This window comes from Megalops cyprinoides, chromosome 19 (genome assembly GCF_013368585.1).
Source record: "Megalops cyprinoides isolate fMegCyp1 chromosome 19, fMegCyp1.pri, whole genome shotgun sequence".
NCBI lineage: Eukaryota > Metazoa > Chordata > Actinopteri > Elopiformes > Megalopidae > Megalops > Megalops cyprinoides.
This window is the reverse complement of record NC_050601.1, coordinates 14,381,211-14,404,210: the sequence shown is the minus strand read 5'-3', so window position 1 is coordinate 14,404,210 and position 23,000 is coordinate 14,381,211. Positions and strand designations below refer to the sequence as shown.

Genomic DNA, 23,000 nt, shown 5'->3' with positions numbered 1-23,000 from the left:
GTTTTACACCCTCACATACTGCAACGTTTTGTGCCTCAGCCTGTGTGCCCACCAAATTCCCAAAGGAAGATTACACTTGTTCCTTTACGTGGCTGCACAGGCAGAACCTGAAGGAATTGTTGACTTACTACTGTATGTCATTCCAAGGGTTATGTTTGGCCTCTTGAGGCTGGGAGAAGTAAGAAGAGCCTCATACTTTTGGCTGAACATGTTGACTAAATAAAAAGCCTCTAGGTTCTGGCTCACCTTTGTAAGTTTTTGTGTCGTCTGTTTATGAATGAATGGAAAACTAAGGTCTTTCTGCCTGCATCCTTACAAAAAACTGTACCCTGATGAAAAAACAGCAGGTGTCACTGTTGCAAAGCTGTAAGTGGCACTCTGAGCCATGTAAATTTTTGTTAAATACTTCTGTTAAACCAACATTGATGACGTTAAGGTTAATTTTTCACATTCATGAGCTCATTTCTGCTTCTGCTGTGTTCTGAGGGTTATCTACAGTAATGGGAATAATTAGTTTGTTCTGCAACATGTATGACAGTCTGGCAAGATCTCTTACTGGGGCAATCTTGCTGTGTGAGATAATTTATATTTTTAATTTTCTAAATGTTTAACTTAAATTTAAATATATAACGTCTAATATGAGAAAACAATATTTGGAGTAGGTTGTTTGTGTAACCCATTACTGACATTCAGATGACATTGAAAAGCATAGAAACGCTTTCATTCAGATAATCAAAGTCTTCCATTGAAGTTGTCCATATAGTCCATTCTGCATTTTTCAGTGAAACTGCTTTAGACTATGTGTTTCTCAACATGTGTGATTGGCTGGTGGTCATTTGTGTGTGCCTGCATGAGTGATGGCTGTGTCTTGTGCCACTTGGCCTCAGCCCTGCCGAAGGAATGCTGAGGCGCGGGGGGGATATTTTTATCAGGGCAACGCTTGCTTTCCCTACATGGACTGCCCTGCACTCCAATGCGGACCACAGATGGCCTGCACAGGTCCCAACACCACCAATTGGCCATTGATCCCAATCCCTCAGCTGATGCAACTCAAGTAAGTACCTCTGCAAACTTCCTAAAGCTGGCACCAGTGTGAGTTTTTAGCCATTATAGGGCTGAGCCTTTTCATTTTGCTGTTTTTCAGAGAGGTATAGGTCGTGTATAGAATAAAGAATCAAACTGCTTTGTATGGAACTGCTCTGTAGATATTGGGCTGGCCCTGTTTTGTAATGTTCAATGTTTTTATCCAAAACAGAAGAGCTGCCTTTTTTCTGTCTTTTTTGACAGGCAGTGGTTATTTTAATGTTTGTTTCCTGTCCTATTTAGCTTGACTGACACTCCAATGAGAATGCCCAACGTAATGTGTAAATCATTCCAAATAGTCTGGTTAATCCACCTGTATTCAGCTGGGTGATAAAACCACTTTTCAACAAATACTAGAAAAACTTTTCTCCCTAATCCCTAAATCCTAATAATATTTATTCCTGAATTCTTTGTTTCACTTGTTTGTATTAATGTTCTAAATGCAGCCTACAGCATTAATACAGACAGCACCGATGTTATAAAATTTACCACCTGAAAGTTCAAAAGCGTTTAAAAATTGTACCAATACAACTTCAGCGGTAGATACAAACAAGAGTAAATACTTGTAATGGTTTTTGTTTAAATATAATATTCCAGGTTGCTCAGTTTGAGATGAGGTGAATGCTTTATGAATAAGTTGAGGAGTAATCCTTAGTTAAATGGTTAAATTTATGTCTACAGTAATTCATCTGCTGCATTACAGTACAAATTTTATTGGTCTCTGTTTTATTTTGTTGGCAAGAAGTGTTACAGAAATTGAGTTGATTGATTGTTTGAGACGTCCTTTCCATGCGTATGTTGGTGTAACTCGTAAAGTCCAAAAAGTGCGGGCGTTTAATGTGTGCAGGATTCAACAGGAGCGGGTGGTTTCAGTAAAGAGCAAGGCTCTCGAACAGGTTACGTGCTGCTGTGTTCATCTACATGTAAATGGTTACGGTACCTATCTACGATGAAGCGGTGAGCTGTCCTTCCTGAAAAGGTAAATGTTTTCAAAGAAAATGGGTATTCCAACAACAGCTGCTGCTGGAATTGTTCTCATTGCCTAAACAAAACAGTTGTATGTGTACAGTTTCTGCGGTTGCGAACTTTCTTGTGTCATAGTTAAAAAGTATGCTTTCCAAGTTAGTGTGCAGAAATTAGTTGCACAGTATGGCTACGGCAACTACAGTTTCTCCAGTCGAACTACTCGAACTATGTTAGTGGAATACTACTAGATGCACAGGCGATGGATAAAAACAGGAATGTGTTAAGCACGGTGAACCAATCTACGTGTATATTAAATGCAGCAGCATTCGATATTTAGTTTCATACTCTGAATGGATGTGTAAGGACAGCGCTTATTTTCAGGTGTTGCTGATACCAGGTTAAATGGTGATAGCTGTTACAGTAGACTGGCAATATTCAGTCAAACATTTAAATGAGAAATAATTGGCAAAACACATTAGTTTTATTACAGAATTATCAGGAGCATGGTCTTTAAACACGGTACTGCAATTCAAATAAAAAATGTTGCTTAGCGAGTACTTAAACTTACTTTTATCGTTGCATTTCCGTAGCAAATGGAATTGTAAAAAAAACTTTTACGGTGGGGAAGATGCATTGTGATAATTAGGCTATTTGTTGAGTATGTTCAAATTTTTAGTGTTCAACAAAGTTGAAACTGTAGTTACTCTGTATTTTACGAGAGTAAACCAGACCCCTGCGTTGTTACAATTTATTGATATAAAAACAAATGCGCAACATCGTGCGTGTGTGTATGTATGTGTGTGTATGTGTATGTGTATGTGTGTGGGTTCGCTGAAAATTGCTGTGAGGTTGTTACTTATTCTGCATCTCCAGTCTGGTGTTGTCACTCTTTTCTTAGTCAGCAGCAGCTTAACTCTTAGTATACTCTTAGGGTATATGGGTAGGGTGATGTCAGTTAAGGACCATTGACTACATAACTGCATTTGGAAAAAAAAGTTAAAATTTGGTAGCACGGTGGTATAGTTTATTGCATGTGTTACCAGAATGTTGTAAATTTGTAATTTTGTTTGTAATATGTAAAAGACCATAACTGCATTTGCTGAGAAAATAAATGTATGCAAAGCTGACGTAACAACAAACATCTTATCTCTTGTATCTCATCATGTACTTGTGTGGTGATAGGTGTGGTAATATGTTAGCCCTCAAACCCTAAGTTAAATAAAACCTGAGCATTGCAATGATCAAAACCAAAACACAAGACATCTTCAGAATTGGATACTATTCCCCACTGACAGGTACTGCAGTGACATAACATAACTAGAACTATGTTAGATATTGTTTAATCTCAAGAACCCAGGAACCTTCCAAACTTCAATAGTCACTCCAAATTCATTCTGAAAGCGGGCGTCCATGCTGCCCAAGGAAAGCCCTGCCAAAGTTTTTTTTTTTCTCTCTTTTTTTTCTAGTGGAGTCTGTTAGTGATCCCCAGTCTAGGAAATTGAACTGTAATGGAACCTAACTAGAAAGCTTCAGGAGGCAGAACTGCAGTAGTCCGAGTGGAACAGCTTACTAAACATAACATCCCTAAAATGTTTCTTTTTTACTTTTTGCACACAACACTGATACTGTACTTTTGTGCTTATACATGCTTCTGAAACAGGACAAACTATGGGCTAGATTGTGTTAATGGAGGCTGGCATCAGGTGATCTTTCCAACAACCCTTTTCCTGGTGACTCATTTGCATAGGCAAATGTTTTGCGCACACAATATACAGACTTGGGTGAAGGAGCAAGAGACTTATTGGACCAATATACTGTGCCAGCTATATCCATTTCTGTTGCAGTTTACAGCTATTACAGCAAAGGGTAGTTTTTCTGACATAGTGTGGCTTGTAGGTTTAAAGACAAAAGAAGTGGTTCAGGTGTGGCTAACTAAGAGCTGCTGATAAAGGCCACAGGACCTACCATCTGTTTACAGACAGCTAGCCTTTTGTCTTCTGTTTACAGGCAGTTGCTAGGTTGCAGGACATTTGAAACTATTTGAGCATCCAGCAGTGGGTGTCTTAGGAGAGTCTTAGGTGCACATTCATTCTTAGCATTATTTACTTTGGACAGGGAAAGAAATTTTAAATTTTATTTATCTTAAAATGTTTTTAACTCACTTACGTACAGTATACTGTTCTTGTGGCTCAACTGTCTGACAAGTAGTTGGTTCAATATCCTGCCCAGTTTTTCCAGGGACCTTAAAAATAGTACCGACGATCTCTCTGCTTGGCTCTCATCATTAAAAAGTGATGGACTGGCGTAATGGTGCTGTGGTAGCCAGATGTCTTATCCAGGGGCTGTGCTACATCAAGCTGCTTCCCACCACTAGAAGTGGATACACTCCAACCCCTCTGAGCCATCCATGTCTGGACTTGGCATCCTTCAGAGGAGCGCAGGCTGTTGATGCTCTGTACTTTGAGGATTTTATGCAGCAATGTCAATGAGATAAGAAGCCATGCCACACTGTGATAAGATGAACGCTATATATTCACTCTGTGAACTGTATTGATAAAATAACGCCCAGAAAATGGGTGGCCCCGGGTTTGCCAGGAAGAGTTAAAAACAGATAGTCTGCACAAGAATATTGCACCCACATATTGCTTTGGCAGTCAGCTAGCCAGGGACCACTTCATGTTCAGTCCTCCTCACTAATCTCAGTACTAAAGTTCATAGTATCAGTGGTACTGTATTATTGTTTGTGAGGGTGGTCTTATCAGGTCATGTTTTTTGTGTAGAGGTTTCTGGTTGGAATCAGCAGAGCAGCCACTGGTGTGTGTGTGTGTGTGTGTGTGTGTGTGTGTGTGTGTGTGTGTGTGTGTGTGTGTGTGTGTGTGTCATGGTAGGGATGGGGCGATTAGCCACAGATGGCAGACACACCACCACTTCAGGCTTCAGGTCAGTTAAAAAGACTGAGATTCATTAAGTGCTTTTGGTTTGTGCCAACAGGCTGATGATGACGTGTTTACATGTCTGTCTCTTTAATTGGGGGATTCAGCTAGACAAATCACTTTGGCTTTACCATGCAGACAGAGGGAAGCAGTGACAAGTTATTCTTGGACCAAACAGGGACACTTCCATGATATGCCAGGGGTATACGGCTTTTATCTAATGCAGGAAAATCCCACTGTTTAAGTGTGGATGTCAAACCAGCAATCAGCTGTTAATTTGTCACTTTGTTGGGTGGGCTGGCCGCAGCCAAGCGCATAGTTTTCCAGTTGCGTGTTCCCCCCTGGCTCTCTGTGTGAGTTTTCAGGATTACAAAGGCCTCGGTGACATCGGAATTCCAGTTGCCTTTGAAAGGCAGAGAACACCATCCTGTTTGTTCAGGGGCAGAGGGGCTCTGCTGTGCGCCAGAGTGACTGGCTGTCACACATAAGGGAGAGCAGGGGTCTGGGGTGCCCACGGGACTGGTTGGCGGAGAGGTGCAGGTGAGTGACAGAGAGCCTCATGATGGACTATGCAGTGAACAGTAAGTTAGTGCTTTTGAGGAAGGGCTTCTTCAGCTACTTTTTTTTTGGTTCAGGCACTGTATCCAACCTGCAGGATCAGGCCTAACTGAAGAACTTACGGTGGAAGAAAGAGGGGGGGATATGAACACCTCTAAAGAAGAAATAATGGTCCAGAGTTGTAGTTGAGACCTAGTCTAAACATATTAATATGTTAATATTAATATTATTTATTTATCTTTCATTGGAATTTTCTATTGAATGGGAGTTCTTTTTATGACCCTTTTATAATGAAGTCAGTTTGACTCATCTGCATCATATGTTATGCCAATGTTTTGCTTGCTAATTTATAGGCAGTGCTGTGAGGTAAAAGGATTTTTCAGACTCAAGTCTGAACCTGCCTACACACCTAAACTGTGCTATGTCTCTCACTGCCACTATCTGACACTGAGGAGCGGGTGTCAGTGTGTTTCAGTTATTTCTTGCACATTCTCAGTCACAAAGTGTGCATGCTTGGTGAGCTCTTCAAGGCCCAGCCTTAAAGTGTGCAGTGTCAGTGCAGTGCTAGTGTCATGGGTTAGTACAGTAAGACTGAGATGGATTTATATGTTACGTAATATAGTTTTACATGCAGTGAGCAGTGCAGTGTTTCACTGTAGCTTGTTTTAACAGTATCAGAATTTACACAACTGTTTCATTAGTGTACTGGATTTATGGTTGTGAGAAGTGTCTCAGGTTTCAGGTTCAAGAACATCTCGAGTACTGTAACTGTCTGTACTGTCCTGAGCAATAAAGCCACCTCCCTTTTACCTTCGGTCCTGTTTCCTGTGCATTGACAGTAATGGCTTTTTACTGGGATGTTTCACAGTATCAAATGTTTACAGGCAGAACAGGGAATTCAATAGGGCAGGGGTATTGGAGCTGCTGGTTTTGGAGCAATTGGTGTTTTAAAACTAGCGAAAACTGCTGAAATTTATCAGAAAGCACAAAATTCTTCATATTTAATGTGAAAGCTCATGGTTTAAAAGGATGCCAGGTCTCCCCTCCATGATGAGTCAGCTAATGACAGATTGCATAACTACACTGCGGGTAACATTACTGCTGGATGTTTTGGTGACAGTCCTGTGCTAGAGAGACCACCGGCACCTGGAGTTTTCATCTTCTGTCACTTGACTGTATGTTCACTAACAGGCATGGAGATTTGTACATGTACTGTGTACGCATGTTAAGTTTCCATTTTTTTCCTGTTGGTAGTACGTTTGCTATAGTTGTAGCTGTTCAGTAAGTCTCCTTACTGTGCATTTTGGACAACTGTCTCATTCCTGCCACCCATTCTTTCAGCATTTTCTCATAGAATGCTAAAGGTCCTCTGGCAGTGTAACTGTATAACTGGCCCCCTTTGCATGAGGGTGGGGAGGACTAGAAGGCCTGTGGCCATACATTATATTAAAAGATGTTGCATTGCTGATCGGTGTTATTATGGAGTGTTTCTCTCCCAGGGAATGTTTACGTGAGTAACTACAGTGTATCTAGTTCCATTTGACAAATACAACATTTTTTGAAACACTGTAACTGGTAGTTATTTTGAACTCCTATCTTTCTTTTCCTTTGTTGAGTCACTGTCTTCCAGGTGGTATCAGGGCTTCAGATGGCAGGGACACACTCAAAAGAGTTCTAATCCCTTCTCAAATGTAATTGGATGTGCTACCTTCTTTTCAGATCATGACCACAAGCTGCCATGACAAGCATGACATTTCCTCTGCAGAGTGTTTTTGATGTCAGCATGTAGTGGTTAGAATCATGTTGCTTATGTGTTGTATGGTAGTGTGTAGCGTAAGAGCTTTAGGTTGGTTGTATATCTGGGCTTCTTGAAGGAGTATTCAGCAGAACTGGGCGTAACATCACAACAGGAAAAAAGGGAAAAGACCCCCATCGCAGTATATATGGCAGTGGGAATGTTTTGTTGAACAAAGTGTTGTGGTAATCAGTTTCCCATGGATTTTTTTCCCCTGAAGTTAATTCATCTGTGCATCTGAACATGGTTGGTTGGTGTGTTTGAAAGTATGCTTTAGATCTGGTGAGACCGATAAGACGTTCTGCACCCCATCCAGCTCTCAGTAACTGCTCTCAGTTTGATCGGGAGCCACAGCTGCTTGCGTGGTGTCGTCCTGTTCCTTGTGGTTAGGGATTCAAGACTGAGGGTAGCGGTTAAGAAACAGCACGGGGCAGAACCATCAGCTGCTTAAGCATTATTTCTTGTTTCTTTCCTGTTCTGTTGTCTCATATGCTTGCAGATGCTGATTGTGTTGTATTGTATTGTGTTGTATGTAGAGATGTACATGTTAATGTCTGTCTTTCTCCTGCTTGGGCCCTACCTAAATTAGAGAGTAGTGGGACACTGTAAAGACTGAAGACTTGAAATTGTGTCAAGTCCTGTTTATATCTGGTCAGAGATCCACCACCTACTTCAGCTGTTTTCAGAATCAGCAAGCCCCCCCCCCCCCTTTTCTCAGAGAGTTTGTCTCACTGTAAAGGCCGATAAACCTCGGTGAAGGTCAGATGTTACATCCTCAGAGTTCCTGTGATTTAAACACCCTCCTCTACCAGTGCTCATAACAGCTCTGGAAAAGCCTCTGTGAGCCCTTAAAAACCAGTGTGTGGGGACAGTGTAGGAACAGTAGGCTCAGTGGAGCTCCTGTGTTTGTAATTAGTAACTTACTCTGCCAGTGATGTCAGTTTGGGCTGTAAACAAGGAGATGCTCGCCAAGGAGATATGCCTTTGAATGTGAAAGTTACGCATTTCTGTCTCTGACACATTTTTCTGTTTTTTTTTTTTTTTTCTGGAACCAATAATTCATTAACCATTTACACCCATGTGTTTCCCTGTGCTAATGGTGAATCACGTCTGCTCAATCTGCTGCTTAGCACATGTACGTGTCAGTTAGCATTATTGGATTACAAGCTGATGATCCACGCTGAGCCCCTTTCCCCAGGCCAGTCACATGACCTCTAGGAATCACAAAGCGCAGAGACAGCCTCTCTCACTGCCACTCGGGACACACGCCACAGCACACCGGCACAGGGCTTTTCCCCTCTTTACCAGTGTGGCGGGGACTCGTGGCATTTTTCTCTCGCCAGCTCTTTTCTCAGAGGAAGGTAGGACAGCATCTCAGCTCTGGTTGTCTGAATGTCTGTTGTCTGTCCCTCATACCCCTGTCTTGACCTCCACGTCCTGTCATAAAGCACTTTGGCTAGCCAGCTTGTTCAAACTGTAAAGTGAAAAAAAGACTTGTGCAGCGGTCTGGTAGCCTTTTGTTCAGACCTCCACTGAATGCATTTTTTTTTCACTTTTGCTGTTGGAAATTGCCCAGTCATATACTGTACATTGTTGGAACTTTGACTGCTTCATGAGCTTTGATAATGTGGGAAAACAGCCAAAACTTAATATAAAATATAGAGATATGTCCCAACCATTATCCTGAATTGTGTGTCTTAATTGTGTGTGTTAATGTCTACTATATTTTTTGCGATTTGTGTAGGAAGCATTTTTAAAGAATGCTAGTAATGCAGTGTCTTGGAAAGGGTCAATGTTTTTTTTGCTCTGTAAGTCACATGTCTCTACATGTCAATTAATGGCTCCTTGGCACTTCTGCTACTGGAGTTCAGAGGTTAACATGTACAGGTCATTAAAGACACATACTTACATCTGCGTCTGACCTCTCTTAATGGTATGTTCTACCCCAGTGACAGTGGATAGCGTGTTATCCATGGATACAGGGGCACCAAGAAATACAGGGCTTGTCTACAAGTCCAGATGCAACAGAACAGAAAACTAGACAATGTACAGCATAATGCTGGCCATATATATTAGTGTTTTTACTAAATCCATAATCTACAAATGTATTTTTTTCTAGTAACACTGTTTTGGTCTTATGAAATTGTGTATGTAATTTCACCTTTTACATTTTTGAAGAGGCTCCGCTCTAGAAATGCACCCAGCTCCACAAGCCTTGCATTCATCTCAGAGCAGAAGCATGGTTTGAGGCAGTGCTGGAAAACTTGTTTTACCAACCAGAGAGGCATTAAAGGTTCATGTAGAGCCTGGTTAGAAGTCTCAGCACATCTTCTTGCCTTAAGGCATTGATATCTGTTACCCTTGATGCTGTTGGTCTTGACTGTTCTCAGCATGATGAAAGTCTGTCATAGTAGGCAGTTGGCAAAGTCTGACATCATAGGCAGAACCATCTCTTGCATTAAGGGTGATCCACTTTCCACATTTTAAAGTTTTAGGTGTAATTTTAGCAATTGGAATTAAAGTGCAAGTCTAAAGTTTCTGAAATTAAATAGTGCCATCCCTTTCAGTTTTTTTCCCCCCAAATTACACCGGTTTTCTCTCCTCTTTTTATCTGGAGGGAAGCGGGAAACCTGTTTTCTCACTCCAAAAAACGTTCCAAGCGTTCCGCAGTGGCCGTGTCCAGGAGCTCCTGTGCTGTGTCCGCATTCCTGCTCTGCGTGCTTGTGTGGACACAATGAAGAATGCCAACAAGCCACAGGGAACAGCCAGCGGGGACAGGAGCCTCTGTGCAGTGAACAATAATATGAAGGATGCACGCACACAGCGGGGGGGATGCGTGTTGTAGGCTTTTGTAATGGGCTTGGTCCTGTTTACGGGGCGGACAGCAGCTCCAGATGTGTAAAGCATTCCAGCCCCTCAGTGGAGACACTGACACCGGAGGGCTGTGATGCCGCTGTGTTGTGACATCTCGCTGTGTCCTGTTCGTATCTGCCCTGTGACCGAATGGTTTTTTTCGAACGTTGATGGGGCAGTAGGATCCGGAAGTCTTGCCACCACTTGATTGTGTCGTTCCTGCTAAATCCGGTGGGTGGCCCGCTGTCTCCATCCGCAGTGCTGGTGCTGAGCGGCTGTGCTGTGTGTGTGTGGGCTCTGTTACCCTCTGTGTCTTTACTGCTGCTGTAGTGTGCTTGTATGCTCTTGCGGTATACCGTCATTTGATTTGATGGCCTTTGCAGTGTTGGTAAGGCAGAAGCTCATCTTAAACTGAATTTTAAACGAAAACAGCATCAGTGGTTTGTTTTTATTGTACTTGTACTCTGTCTGTGTCCATGGATGATTGTCACATTGTTACCTGAGAAATAGCTTTCAAAGTGTAATGCATAATATAGCCAGTAATACTTCACTGTGAAGCACCTGTTATGATTTTAAGAACTTGGCCAATGTCAGTTTTTCTTTTCAGTCTTCATGAAATGTGTGTGCTCTCACATATGGGCCATTAGGGTATGTGTAACTACAGAGGGGAGATAATGTACATGGGAATGAGGCTGTGGGAGAAAGTGTGTTTAAGTTAAGCAGTGCCCTGTGTGACTGAGTGACCCAGGCGATTTGAGGCTGAGCTTTTGGAACAGGACAGAAGCGCTGACTGTAGCAGTGGAGCCGGAGCCTGTGGGGCTCAGGAGGCCTGTCCCGCACACACTGCCGGGGCGGGCTGCTGAAACCTCAGATGTGCTTGGCTTTGGACACCATTGTAGCCATTGGCTGTCTCTGTTCTGTACCTAGCAGGTGAAGAACTGGTATTTCTTTTGGAATTGAGCAGTTTTCAAACAAACCAGCCATCTGTCAGTGGTATGCCTGGAGCCTTGTATCCAAAGAGCACTTCATTCAAAATGTTTGATCTATGCAGTGTACCTTGGAGAGTGCTCCAATTTTCTATGTCTGTAGTACTGCTTTATTAATGGTTTGTTGGGTAGATGGTTTGTTTGTGTGTGGTCACACAGCAAAGAACCAGGAAGGATGTGTTTTGCATGTGCTGACAGTTTGCAGTAGAATAAACAGGCTGTCAGATCAGTACATGAAAAAGCTCATTTAGTGATACATGTAAACATGTCAGGCTCCTTTCTTAATGTGACGTACTCTCTGAAAATGGGTATCTGCACTCATATTAAAATAAATGAAAATTTCCTCACTAACCATATCTATCATCAGGGCATGCAGACTAAGTGACCTCATAAAGTAGTGAACATCTTTCATACAGCCATTGAAGGGAAGGTTTTTTGTGCTTATCTCCTCTGTTTTTTTTTTCAGCCCAGTGCTAACCCAAGGAACGTAGGTCTTGTCTTTGCCAACTGCACTCATTGCTCTCTAGCAAATAGGCCAAAACCAGTAGTGTTGCGGGGCTAAGCTGACACCGATAAGCAGGAGAATATGTAGTTTATGGAAAACCACCTGGAACCCAAAGTAAGGGAGCCAGCCTTGCCTCTACTTTGGGAAAAGGGAAAAAGTGATCTAGATCTGATTGCTGACACTGAGCTTTGAATCTCCTGGAGAGTAGTATTTTTAGGGTTTCAAAAGACGTTTTGCGTACTGACAGGCATGGTTAAAATGAATGTTAGTGAGACTAATGAAGGCACATGCAGTGCTCATGAATGCATGGCTGTAAGGGGATGAGGTGCACAGGGCACTGCTTACACAAGCATTGCTGACATACAGTTTCTCACAGCTTCAGACTCGCCCCTCGTGACACAAGTGATCAGAATTCAGCATGGCAAACTACAAAATCCAGGGCTGGTTTCAGTGCTCTCACCGTTAGCTTGTCATATTGTGACTGTTAGTTTGAAGGGAATCAGAAGTCTTTTGGGGAATGGATTGACTGTTGATCTTTGCAACCGATAAATGGATTGTCAAACAAAAACAAAACAAAATGGAAGATTAACTATTTAAGTTGTCTGGTTTGTCCTGAATCTTATTTTGCGGCCTCAGTAAAGATCAGGTGGTGAAAACATTTTGCATATTTCACACATTGGCTTGTTGTTCTGCTGGTGGGTGGAGCAGTGCGGTTTCTGAAACATGCCAAAAAGTTCCTGCAAAAAACCATTCTGAGGATGTGATGGCAGCCTTGATATGCAAATGTATTGGATTAGGCCTCACAGGGGCTTTTCGTCCCAAAGCAGGAATATATTTTCGCCAGGAGCTATTTATCAGGAGCTGTTCCATTTGCTGAATAACATGCGCTTGATTATGAGCAGACGTCAGACAGCCTATTACTGCAGCACAGGAAATGTAGTTGAATCATTTGTCTCAAATAGCACCCCTAGTGTGGTCTGGGTGACACCTCCTCTAGTTCCTGTTCCTTGCACCTCCTTAGAAAGGCCGAGATATTTTTTGCTGCCTCTCCTGTTGCTGTTTTGGAGGACTGCGTGGGCTTTCCGTCTCATAGTGCAGAGTCCCTGTGGTGTGAGCGATCCTTGACCTCCAGTGCTTTTTTTAGCAGGGGGACAGAGGGGAGAGCCAACATCCTGGGCCTCATTAGTGCCTCAGCAGGTGGTGGGCTCAGCCAGATGTGGGAACCACTGCCTCCAGAGACAATTATAGTAGCTCCTTCAGGGCCAAGGTCACCGCTGTCTCCCTTTACTGAAAATGATCAGATCTGGTGGCCCAGATGTGGTGCATTAACCCTTTCATTTGCGCTGTAGCTATTCAAAAGGGGATTGCAGAGCTTCACTCTAAACAATTTCACCCTAAAGCACTATCGTGGACCTTTTACCTTTTCATGAAATTTCCAATATTAATACATACTCATAGTCCCATAATTGTATAGGATTTAGGGCAGTGTTTGAGTTAGGATCCAAATACATCACACAATACTACCTCAAAGTTAATTTCCAAGCAACCTTTTTAAATAATCAACAAGTTTTTACTGTGGAAACCTTAATATAAGGGAGGTTGCACATCATCTTTATTCAATTTAACAGACTGCATTAGGTATGTACTTTTATGTCCTCATTTGATTTTTTTTTATATCCTCATTTGATGTGATTTTTATAGTCTGTGTGATGTACAGGTATGTGTATGTATGTGTGTGTGACTGTGTGTGTCAGACAGGTTGCTGCTGTCAGTGGATGTAAAGGGTGTGTTTCAGAGGTATATGGATCAGAGGCTTGAGGTCATGCAAAAGCACAGTGCTCAGCTGTGGCTGTGGGCTCTACCCAGCAGGGTTTCATCCGTGAAGTGATTTGGACTAAGCTGGACAAAGAATAAATGCTGCAGCAGCATACTTCATCCACACATCCCTCCCTTCTGTCTCCTAATGCTTAACACAAAGGGCTGGAGCACAGCCCTCACCGATTACAGGGTAAAGTCTGTGAACGGAATGGCTTGTGGTGTATTTGGACTCCTCTGTCTGTGTCTGAGTGTGTGTGTTTTTGCGTGTAGTATTGGGTGCTGTTGGGTGCACAATATCAACTTCAGATCCAAATGCTACACATAAATCTGTTATTGCAGAGAAAGACCAAAGAGAGAATGAACATGTGTGTTCATACAGAGCAGAATGCTGCTGTTAGCAGTGATAGGATGTGTCAGCCTGGCTTTCTTGGCTGATGTCTCTCTCTTATCTCTTTCAGCAGTGGGATGATCTCAGTGGAGTGATCAACCAGTAGGGGGGAGAGACACTGGAATAAGACCTTCTGTTGAGAGAACCTTGGGATCTCCTCCTTTAAAATTGCTCTTCTGTGCCTTGATCCTCCGTTGTTAAATCGCTTTGGTGTTGTGTTAAGACTAGAGGAACGCCGAGGGTCGTTCTTAAATGCCACACCACTGCCAGAGGTGAAGGTGCTGCTGAAACCATTGATTTGAACCAAAGGAGAGAAAGAGGGGAGCATGGACACCATGGAGAGCCCGGTTCTAGAGTCAAAGGCAGAGAGGATCGCTCGCTACAAAGCAGAGAGGAGGAGGGAGCTGGCAGAGCGCTATGGCAGCCTGGAGGAGCTCCCGTCCAAATACGTGAGGAGGGACAGGAGAGAGGCCTCCGACACCCTACCTGTGACCCATCAAGAGATGCCGAATGAGCCCGAGGGTGTCCCGTCTGTAATAAACAGTGTTCCTGCCAGGGACGCCAACGGCAGGACATGTGTGCGGCAGGAGATGGGCACTGCAGACGTCCCCCTGGAGGGAGGAGGCGGTGGGGAGCTCCAGTGGGACACCACGCCAGCTCCTGGGCCTGAACCCCTAGCTCCGAAAATCTCCAATGGCACAGAGGTGGATTCCCACACGAGCAGGTGAGTCCATCCCATATGTATCCAGGACTCCACAGAGTTTGGGCTGTTCATGTTCTTTATCTGATTTGCACTTACACAGCTAGCAGTTTGGGCCACATGAAATGCTGTATCTGTGGTTATGGTGTCACTCTAAATACTGATAAATGATGACTTGCCTCAAACATCTCTGTGGCTCATTATGCAGGTTGTATAGTTACAAGACCCGCCTTTGTTGGTACACTGTATGAGCTTTCCTTGCTGAAGTAAACTGGGCAGTAAAGAAATGAGAGTATTTTGCACTTAAGTGCAAAAACAACAATGAAACTAAAAACAAATGGATGGAAATACTGAGGGTGTGGAGTACTGTAAAATAGGCATTATTTGTAAGAATATGGTGGCCATTTAGACATAGAATTAATTCCCTTTCTCCTCTCAGTTTATCTTCTGCTTTCTGCCTGTGGATGAAGTTGTTGCTCACAGAGGCACTGACTCTTGTTTGATGCCCTGGAGCAGGATATTAGGGATGTTTTCCAGAATGAACCGCAGTTTTGCCTAAAGTGACTGATTGACTGGTGGATTAGAATATAAAACCTGCTGAAATCTGAACCAATCAAATGACATAAGCTACCCCACCCACATTAAGAATATGAATACAGGATTCAGATGGTCACAGTTGGTTGTGTCTGTTATTGTATAGGTTCCGTTGGTGCAGTAATGGTGCAGAAAGGTACTGCTGCAGCCTTGCAGTGCCATTGCCCTAGTGAAGGCTCTGATCCGAAACGTGTGTTATTGAACAATGAAAATGTATTCTGTGACCCTTCCATTTTTATTATCCTCCAAGTGGTTCTTAACTTTTTTATCTTCTGCTGATACAGTGCAATCACTCAGCCACCTGCTGATGTAGTCATGAAATTTCAGTCTCAGCCCCAAGGTGGAGGGTGGGGGGCAGCTCTGGTCTTGCACTACCTTGGGTGATGTGTCTGTCAGAGTCAGCTGGTTTGTGCTGATCCAGCTGGCCCTGCCTGCAAGTTTTCTGTGCAGATAAAGCGTAAGGCTTACTTCAGCTGTCAGGTAAAATGGTTTGCTCTCACATTACAGCATGGGTTTAAACCTCCACCTGCAGTTATACAGACAAAATGTGGCACATTCTGCTTTTATCTCACCTGATTATTGTTTGTTGTTCCCCATGGCTTCAGAAATTTGTAAATGAAAGCTCACCATTTTTCTTACATTTTTCTAACATAGCATAGCCAGCTTTTATTTGTACTTTTTTTGTAAACAACACTGCTTTTTGGTTGTATGTATTTTTCCCCCATTGATTTGGCAGTCTGAGACACAGCGATCGTGGTGGTTGTTGATGGAAACATTCTATAGACATCCTCTGGTTGTTCTTTTTCCACCTACCTCACACCTTCGTTCCCCCTCCCCCCGTACGCCCTCCAGGCAGTGGTCCCAGGGTACTCCCAATCTGGGGACCGGGGGCCGATCCCTGCACCCCTCAGCCCCGGATGCACCGCAGCTGTGCACCTGGGTGTCAGTGGGCCAGCTGAGGAGCGCTCTGCTTCAGCAGACCTGCAGTGGGACACAGCCTGAGAAAGCGTACGTTGTGCACGGGACCCGTGTTCTCCCTAAGAGCCAACACAAGGGGGCGTCAGACTAAGGTCCAGCTGGCCTGATGGCAAGGTCACCCATAATAAACCCTCTCTCGAGGGTCTCTGCAATTGTCTCCTTTCAAGTACTCGTTCAAGTAAGACACGGCTCATTTGGATTAAAAGACCATGTGTAAGATGGAAACTCCAAGACACAATCATAAGGTCAAAACTGAATTCATTGTTATGATTCAAAGAAATTCAAAGGTATTTACTTTCAAAATAATGTACAGTTTGGCATTATTTGAAGAGTGACCTATAAATTCCATCGGACTGTGCATCTGAAGGACCTGGATTGGCCGTCCCTGATCTAAAACTGTTACTAACTGCTTTGCAGGGCTCATATGTTCATGCTGTGTTAAGGCACATTCCATGCTGATCCCAAAGACCATTTTCATTTTTGGTTACGTATGTCTTTTTCTTGGTATGGAAAATTTTGCTTTGCTTTTTTCTGTTTGTCTAGGAGGCATCTTTTCTCACCTAGCAAACTGCAGGTTACATTTTTCAGTAATAAAGCTTCCCCCTTGTGGAACCATTCAGCCCTGGTTTTGAGTGGTGTTACTGTTGCCCAAGGTTAAAGAGTTCTGGTGAGAGAACACTCTCTGTCACGGCCTGTGCTCTTCCCTGGGCGGCGGAGTCTGATTTATCAGGCAGAGAGAGTCGCAGTGTCAAAGTTAAAGAAGGAGCATAGGGGGATTGCTGAGCTGAGGCTCTTGACCCCTCCCCTTTCTTTTTCTGTTCTTTGAGTGATTTTGTCCCTCTCGTCTGCTCTGCCTTCTCTCTGGTCTTTACAGTTTTATTCTTTGTTCCAGCTAAGTGCTCATTTTATTGGCACTGGAGAGAACCTTTAAAGAATCATTTTAAAGGGAGCTTTACAAAACACCAAGACTTATTGATTGTTTTGATTGAGAAGAAAAGTTATCAAATGCAAAACCATTGGAAAAAAAATGCCTTTTCACCATGGTTGTACATTTCTCCGCGGAAACAAGAACACCCAAGGATGATTGAATTTGCTTTGCAATGAAATGAACGAGGATTAAAAACCCCTGTGTTCCAGCACTACTATTGAGAGCGATAACGTGGGAGAGGTCATGCAGTAACATACGAGAGGTACTCAGGGTGCACATGTTCCAGGTTCTCACTTGTTCCAGATTCTCGCAGCAGCAGGCTCTGCTTTCATGCTGAAGGGCTGGAAAGGGAATTTTCTCACCAGTGAATCCCACATGCCTCTGCTTCTCTATACCCTGCTGTCAAGCACAGTTCTCCGTCTGCTCTTTATATGTGCATTTTAAATGAGTGCTGCCTTGATCTCCGCCGAGAGCGTAATTGTGTCACATGGGGGATTTGTCTGGCTTGGAGCTACGCAGGGATGAAGCATGAGTAATGCGCTGATGAGCCACAACAGGGGGAAGCTGGGCTTTTCCATGCAATTAGGGGCCAACCAGGGCAGCTTTTGCATGATTCGTCTGGAACCAGAGCTGACCGCCCTGGAATGGCAAAGCTGCATGGCACCGCTTGCCCAGTACCCTCAGAGATCATGCATGCTAATGGTTACTGTGTGAGCTTTGTATGTCTGTCTTTGTTGGTAAAGGGGAGAGTTAGTGACTGATGTGTGGGTGAGTGTTTGGCTGACACTCTTCTGCCAGTCTTCAGCGTTTCCTTGTCTCCCTCTCCCTTAATTCTCTCCCTTTCTCCTCCCTTACCTGATTGGGTAGTAGCGGTGACGGCGGGTTTGTGGCCTTGTCCCTCGACTTGGCGGTACGGCCAGGGTCTGAGGGACGGCGGAGGACCCGGCGCTACCTCCCTCTGGGGGCGGCCGGGGGCCGCAAGACCAGCGAGCGCTTCCGGACACAGCCGATCACGGCCAGCGAGGTGCAGGAGAGCAGCTGGTAGGGGCTGTGCTGCAAACCCAGCATGAGGGCCCCAGAGGCCTGGAGTGTGGTGTGAGGCCTGGAGCTCGCTTGAGCAGTGCTCCCCTGATACGATGATTGAGAGCATGGTGTTTGCTGTGATGTGTCACGTTGCAATGTGCTGTGTCTTACACTAATGCATTTCTTTTGTGCACCTGTGGGTTGAAAATGTAATGTGTGTTAATCTTGGTAGATGCTGGGTAGGTTGTTGGATTTGTGCCTGGTTTAGCTGGGCTGTCAACAGACTACCTGCCGAAAGCCTCTAACATTTGTGTGTTCTCCTAAGATCACCAAGCCATAATTGCAAACCTCATGGCAACTGTATATCTCTAATATTGGTTTTGTTTTGAATTGCATAGAATTTTTGAAAGTATTGCTTGACTCTAATAGTGGAAAGGCAAGATATCTGTGTGTATTATACATATGATATATATGATATAGTGCAGTGTTCAAAAGCCTGGGGGGGGGGGGGGGGATTCTGTACTGAAAACCTTAGAAAACCTGTACTTAAACCTTGCCTTAAAGAAGCTGCTGTCAGTGTATGATCTTTCAGCATGAGCATGTGGTGCCATTGTGATGTTATAGTCATGATTGCTGCCAGGCTGTGTTCAGCAGGGACCCTTTCAGTAGATAGCCAGGATCATCTAAGTGCATTTTACAGAGCCTTGCCTGACTCAAAGGTCCTGCAATTAAGAGACAAGGAAAGATGGCTAGTCCCAATTCTTTTGTCTAGCTGCCAGTTGTCAGTTTTTGACCACTTTTGTCTTCTGATTCTCTTGTAGCTCTGTTGACACCGAAGAAGGAGACAAGCCAAAAGGTACAAAAACAACTCTCAATTTTCAAAGCCTTTTTGTGGAATTTATTCTTTCCTCTGTTGCATGAAGTCTTTTCTCTGTAAAATTAAAGCTACACAGATCACCCCTCCAACAAAAAGGGGGGGGGGGGGGGGGGGGTTCACTGGGAACTGACAAAACAAAGCAGGTGAAAATCATTTGCATGGCCACAGGCTGCTCACAGAGACAGCTGGCTTATTTGGATGCCCAGGGGTTCGCTCTTATTGATAAATCAAAGGCAGTGCCCCCAGGTCTGTGTGAGGTAATGTTCCCCTCCAGTAAACTGTAGATGAGTTTGCTAATTGGCTTATCTGCTACAAAGAGTGACTGTTTGGAAAAGATAAAAGAATCCAGAAAGTAACAGAAATTTACACATGGAACCTTAGCATCTAGATGTGTCTGAAATGCCTGTTTAAACAGCGGCATGTGTGAGGTGCTGGCTTGAGATGAAAAATGTGAAAGTGAGAGTCAGAGAGAGAGGGAATCAGTGAGACAGCTAGAGAGAGAGAATCTGTAAGAGAGAGTCAGAGAAATGGTGAGAAAGAGTCAGAGAGAGAGAATCAGAAAGAGCGAGAATCCATGACAGAGTCAGAGTGAGAAAGATAAAGAGGCAGTCAGTGAGAGAATCAAGAAGAGAGTCAGAATGACAGAGGGAGAGAGGGAATCATTGAGAGTCAGAGAGAAGGAGAATGTTTAAAAGCTGGCTTGGCCTGGCATTTCACTGGAAGCCTCCTCCTTGCATGACCTCGTAGTCCCTTTTCAGCTTCAAAGATTTTGCTTTGATTTACTGAAAAAAAATGGTCAGAGTTTGCGCAAACTCACATTTCTCTCTGCCCCTGCCACTTCCCCCATGCAGCCTGTTAGATACATGTAAACGGGAGCCGTAGGGTCATGCTCAAGACCCCAGTGGACTCTGGTTCACATTCACTAAAACTCTGTCTGCATATACTGAATTTCTATTGTTTCCTAAATGTCTCCAGGAAAAAAAAAAACAAGCCAAAAACACAAAAGGTAGACGACAGGTGCTTAATGAGGTGTTGTTTGGCCATGTGCTCTCTCAGACAATGTTCCCACAGAGGAGTAGATTGTCAAAGGTCAGTCCTCCTGTCCCAGAGCATAGCATGGCTCTGCTTGGCTGTGTTTGGCCTTACTTGGCCCTGGATGGCCCTGTTTGGTCCACAGTGTACACACCCTCTCTGGTACACGCTAAAACCTGACACACTCTAAATCACAGTCTAGACAGTGTCATCCGGCACACCTCATAAACAGATACATAATCGTTAAAATGTCACATTACTGAAGCTATGTTAATGATGAATTTATGACTGATAAAAGCACCTGGTAAGGATAGGACATGTTACTGCTGCCGTCATGCTTTCCCCACTCACCCCCACTGCTGGTCCTTTAATCACAGCATTCCTTGAACATTACCGACAGGTGTAGCACCTGGGCTCCTGTAAAATAGTAATGGTTCCACCACAGTTACGAAGATCTGACTCCTTTGTTGTCTCCACGTCACCTCAGTGCCTAAATAGCATTGGGTCAGTGTCCTGTGAGTCAGTCCAGGTGATATTCTGCTGCTGTCGTTTGTCTGAAAGGAATAGACAGGACTCTGATTGCCTGGGGCTACAGGCTCCGTGAGTTGAATTCTCATAAATTTTCCTCACCCACTTGAGTTGTTTTTGTTGCCTTCCCCAGATTGAGTTTTAGCTGTTAAAAAATCAACTGCTGGATAGCATCTTTGTGCAAATCTGTCTTGAAACATTACTCAGAATCATGGCGGAAATGGGGAAAAAAATTGCAAAAATCACATCTCAGTACGTGTATGCAGTAAAATCAAGCCAAAATATATACTTTTTATTTGTCTTAATGACATTCAGTACACATGTGATGTTGCTGATTGACTTTTGAGTTAAGTCTGAATTTGTGTTTTCTGCAAGCATTCTCATCAGTTTGTGTACTTGACGATTTCTTGTTGTCTCTGTCCTTTCAGTTGATGTGAAAACAGACGACAGAGCCAAGCTGAGTGTCGCTGCCAAGATGTCTCTGTTTAAAGTAAGTCTCGCTGGCCTCAGTATGGTGAAATGGGAGCCTCAGCCCTGCTACTGTGGCCCCTGCTGTCAACCAGCAGGCCTATGCAGGCAGCCGTGTCCCCTGAGTTGGAAAAACGGTGCACAGCTTCCACGCATGGGAGCCTAACTAAATAAGGCTTGTCCTAGGAGATTACGCAAAAGCACAGTAAATGCATTGATACTGGGGATTCAGCAGTTGGTGGGTTTGTTTGGTTGTTGACTTGGAGTATCAGATTCACACTGGTTTGTTGATTCAAGTTCAGGTTCAGTGCACGCTGAAAGCGAACAGCCAGGCCACAAGACTGATGAGGCGGTGGTGCCATTATTGTCCTATCTTTTACCTTAGTTACTATTGCTGTTTGGGGGCAGATTATGGGGTGTACATGTTTACCCTTGTCCCAGAGGAAAGTGTTGTCAGCTGCTCTAACCTCTAGCACAGGAGGTATAAGCATACAGAGACTCTGTTCCTTTCAGACAGTACAATGGTGGTCACACCAAAGTGTTGCCACAGTATCTGATGGTCCTTGGCCAACCACACACACTGTCCTTTCTGTCTCAGTCCTGTTGCCCTATTGATCTGACACACTATTATTTGTAGTGGAAAAATAGAAGAGGTCTTAGTGACTGGGTCCTGGGAGGAGGCCAAGTTGTCTTGGCATGGGGCCAGTGTCAGTATTTTTGCTGGCACTGAGTCATCAGAAATAAAAATTGAACACAGAAATGGATCTGGGTGCACTGATATAGAGCTACCCTGATTGGAATTTGATTTGAGTGAAAACATCCTATCCAATGTGGCTTCCTCAGTGGACATTCAGAATGCATTGCTACCTGATGACAAATCTTAACCTAACCTGCATTTGGGCCTTGCTTTTTATGTGTTGAACCAATGTAGTAATTCTCTTTCTATTGGGGGGTGTGAGATGTGTAATATTAGCTTAGTGAAAAATTGCTTTGTTTGGTAACCTCCAATCCAAAAGCCTTCCAGAGCTATGAGTCACAACTTTTGATCATTAGGACAGTCATTGCCCTGATCGCTTAGATGAGAACTAAATGTTTTTAATACAGTTTTATAACATAACTCTTAAAATTGTATTCCAGCACCAGATAAGTAATGAGTTTCTGTCACATAATGTTTTGGTATTGATCTATTTGAGGTCAATATGATACATAATGTATGAACTTCGGCTGATTTGGAAACACAACAGAAAGAGTTTATATACATGTTCTGGGTGTTTCAATGCCTGTTAGTCCTGGCAGCTTTGAATAATAGCATCTCTGAGGCTGCTGAGCAGCTCCGCTTCACAGCTGCAAAAAGCAGAAGACCTGCGTGACAGAGATTTGCACACGCAGAGCTTTCAGGCACTGCCTCGGTCTCTGCTCTTTCTACCTTTGCACCTTATCATGTTAGGGGGGGAGTGTTCTGAAGGAGAGTATCACATTTCGTGTTGGGTTTCGTGTTGGGTTGAGCCTCGCCGCAGGGTCTGATTGAGAACAGCAGCCCTCTGAACCCCAGTCCTGACTGTGCTGCTTGTGAAAGCCAGGTGAAAATGCAGTTTGGGGGGGGGGGGGGGGGGGGGCACTGCTGTTAAAAGTGATTACACGCCTATAATTAGGTTCACCGTGGAGGCTGGCAGTAACGGAACACTCCGGAGTCTGGTTACATTGTGACCTGCAGGACAGTGATTCCATCCGTCACGCCTGGTGGCTGCTCGTGTTCTGGGCCCTTTGATTTATTCAGAGGTATCGGAGCTTGCTTTACCAGCCCTTGACCCACTTCTCCCCATGGCTTCCTACCCTGAAAGCCAAAGTAGGGATTTCAGTCAAAAGAGGGCTTCTGCCACAGGGAACGGGTCATCTCTCCTACACATTTGGGATAAAGGAGGCTGAGCTGAAGCCATCCACTAATGCCAAGCTTTCCCTCAGGGCCAGCTCACCCCTGGCTTCTCAC

General features: G+C 44.0%; 1 protein-coding gene across 4 annotated transcripts in view; it reads left to right on the top strand.

The window, feature by feature from the left end:
* Nucleotides 1-994: 994 nt before the first annotated feature.
* The window catches only part of LOC118794800 (supervillin-like), a 43,745-nt gene continuing 21,739 nt past the window's right edge, over nt 995-23,000 (top strand). For 2 of the 4 annotated variants that reach the window (XM_036553067.1, XM_036553068.1), the window contains exons 1-6: nt 995-1,054; nt 13,956-14,609; nt 16,032-16,187; nt 17,953-18,126; nt 18,930-18,964; nt 20,974-21,035. In XM_036553067.1, coding sequence (XP_036408960.1) covers nt 14,212-14,609; nt 16,032-16,187; nt 17,953-18,126; nt 18,930-18,964; nt 20,974-21,035 — 825 coding nt within the window. In that variant the 5' untranslated portion in view covers nt 995-1,054; nt 13,956-14,211. The remainder of the gene's footprint in view (nt 1,055-13,955; nt 14,610-16,031; nt 16,188-17,952; nt 18,127-18,929; nt 18,965-20,973; nt 21,036-23,000) is intronic. The other 2 variants (XM_036553069.1, XM_036553066.1) reach the window with 2 other exon arrangements.